The 3,080-nt window shown below is 32.3% G+C and overlaps 1 protein-coding gene across 1 annotated transcript; it reads left to right on the top strand.

Moving 5' to 3' along the window:
* Positions 1 to 1,111: 1,111 nt before the first annotated feature.
* Positions 1,112 to 2,062, top strand: LOC105315226 (uncharacterized). The gene has a single exon (XM_011409789.1). It carries the CDS (start codon positions 1,112 to 1,114, stop codon positions 2,060 to 2,062), a length of 951 nt encoding a protein of 316 aa, XP_011408091.1.
* The last annotated feature ends 1,018 nt before the right edge of the window (positions 2,063 to 3,080 follow it).

Raw genomic sequence — 3,080 nt, 5'->3', positions numbered from 1 at the left:
GCCTTTTCAGGAGAAAGTCCACAATCACATCAAGTCATTCCTTCTTATTGATCTCATCCTCATCAATACACTACAGCTAGCACCATTGAACTCAGATAATAATACAACCACACTGGTAGCAGTCTTTCAAGTTGTATTGATGTCCCTGCCTCTTGTTTACTTATTGTGTTACATTGGACAATACACTTGTTGTACAAAGCGCTGCATTGAAAATAAGTTCAATGCAATAACAAGCCCAAGTGGTCATAATAACAATGATGATGATGATGATGAACTACCTCAGCGATTGCTACCAGATTTTATTGAGTCTTATGATACATTCAACAAAAGTGAATAGATATCATCCACACACACAAACATTGTATATTTACACTTACATGCACTTTAGTAGGTAGCTCTTTCAAGCAGTGTGTTCTCAATAATAACATTAACTTTTAATGCTGTTTTACAATTTTTTCCCTTGTTTAAATTGTTGTTCACATTTAATCTTTTAATATTTATAAATCAAACACATTAAGCGAAGTGAAAAAAATTAATATAGCCTTAAATACAAAATAGTTAATTTAATAATATGAAAATGATGATAATTGGTAATAATATTACTACATGATCTTAATGAATTGTAGAAAGTATGTTCACGTCACAAGCAATAATGATTTGATAATGATACTCAATTCATAGTTAAAGTTTGATTAAAATTTATTGGGTGGAACTAATTTTTGAAGATAAAATGAAATTTTTTTGCATGATAGCTTTACATCTACATTTCAGCCTGTTCATATCCAAATGCAAATTTATTGCATAAATATTGCCATAACTGTTAACAAAAAAACTGAAACTGAAGAAAGTAAGATATCAATAGGGTAACAGTTTTATTTTCAAGGCAACAATTCTTATAGTTTATAACAACAATGGTATTTATTAGATAGAGATATTATGAGCAATTACGTCTTGAATACTATTATGTTTGTTGTTAGAGGGTCTATAGTGTTATCATTGTGATGCTCTCAGAAACTGTCAACTGATATAGTGAAACTATTTTCTATGGGACTGTTTATAACAAAAACTTTGTTCATTACTTTTGTTAAGTCCACAAGCTAACTCATCTGTGATGTTTCTCCTGCTGTGTATTCTTCTTCATAGTGTATCATCTCTTAATATCAGGATTGATGGAGATAATGGAAATGATTCAATTGAGTGTCTTACAGAACAGCCTCAGTCTTCCTGTCAGTCATTGAAGTATGTAGCTGATACTATTAACAACACTGGTAACCTCACAATAGAGATCATCAGTCCTACTCTTAGTCTACAAGGTAGTGTTATATTCACTGATATCAATGGACTAACTATCAATGGACAAGGTACTAGCATTAGCTGTAGGAATGGATCAATACCTTATGGTAACTCTGGTATAGTTTTTGATACATGCAGTAATGTTAAACTCAATAGTTTTACTATTGAACATTGTGGATATGAAAATGGACAAAAATATCCCGGGCATCAAAGTGTTCTCTTTTATAGTTGCAAAACTTTTCAAGTTTCAAAAGTCAACTTCAGTGACAATAATGGTTATGGGCTGGTACTCTATGAAAGCAGCATTGGATATGTAACACAAAATATTTTTACAAACAATGGTATAAAACATTCTGATTATTCAAGGGCTGAGGAATCAAATGCAACAGGAGGAGGCCTACACATACTTCAGTATAATCTTTATAATAATGCAATTAGAATTGATGCTAGTCACTTTATTAATAATTCTGCTACAACCATTGGTAGTGCATTGCTTCTAGATTTAGGTAGCTGTGCAAACTTACTTTTGTCCATCACTGCTTCTAAATTCATTGGTAATAGAGCTGGTACTGCTGGAGGAGCCATTGGGTTTATAGTACATAAAATTAACTGCAATTACAATGGCACAATACCTTTTTTATACCATATTCATTTGTCTGACTGCAATATCACCAATAACAAGGCAAAGTTTGGTGGAGGAGTTGCAATCCAAATTGTTCATTATGAGGCTTCACTTGACGGGCATAATATGAAAAAAAAATTCTTTTAATCTTTGCTATTTCACTGGCAACAAAGGTATGGTTAGCTCAGCAGTAGATATCAATGGTAGAAGTCAAAAAGTTAATCAGTGTCTTGACACCTATGTAAGCTTTAAACTTTGTAATTTTACCGAAAATATTGCAGGAATAGATAACAATGAACAGGAACTTAGAGGTAAACTGTTTAAAGCAACATTATATGCTACTGATGCTATTGTTATTATTGCCGGTCACCTTTTATTTGCCAATAACACTGGAACGGCTTTATATGCAGTAAATAGTCGTGTATATGTGTCGAACGATGTCCATATTAATTTCCATAACAACACTGGGGATCAAGGTGGTGCTGTTTTTTTGCAGATGGTTCAACATTTGACTATAATGATCATTCACCTAATGTATCAACTTTTATAAATATTTCAAATAATAAAGCTCTCATTGGTGGTGCAATATACATCCAATCACTGATTAATATACATGAAGGAACATGCTTCATTTCCAATTATCATAATAATGTTACATTCTATTTTACTAACAACAATGCCACCAGTGGATTGGGTCATGATATTTTTGCCTCTACACTTCAAGATTGTGTTAAATTGTATGGTGAAAATACGACAATATTATTTAAAGCTGGAAAAATGGGCATATTCAAATTTTCATCACAGACATCATCTCCAGTTGCTACTGCACCAGTTAAACTGTCAATAAATGAGAAAGAGCTAGTTCCTTATCCTGGAATACCATACAATATGACTATAACACAAATGGATGAGTTTAATAGCCATATAACAAACTTACAGTTGTTTCCATTGTTAGCAACACTACAAAATGTACACAATTCCTCATTGACGATTGATATAACTTATTCCATTGCTAACAATTACATAATAGTCTTTAAAGGAACAGTAATAGATACAGCTACTCTATTACTGCAGACAACTGAGTACAGTGCTAGAAAACTGATCAATATCACACTATATCACTGTCCTCCAGGATACACATTTCAAATCAATACTTGTCACTGTA

This window comes from Amphimedon queenslandica, unplaced genomic scaffold (genome assembly GCF_000090795.2).
Source record: "Amphimedon queenslandica unplaced genomic scaffold, v1.1 AMPQUscaffold_11353, whole genome shotgun sequence".
Taxonomy (NCBI): domain Eukaryota; kingdom Metazoa; phylum Porifera; class Demospongiae; order Haplosclerida; family Niphatidae; genus Amphimedon; species Amphimedon queenslandica.
The sequence above is the reverse complement of the archived record's forward strand: the minus strand, read 5'-3'. Positions and strand labels throughout refer to the sequence as shown.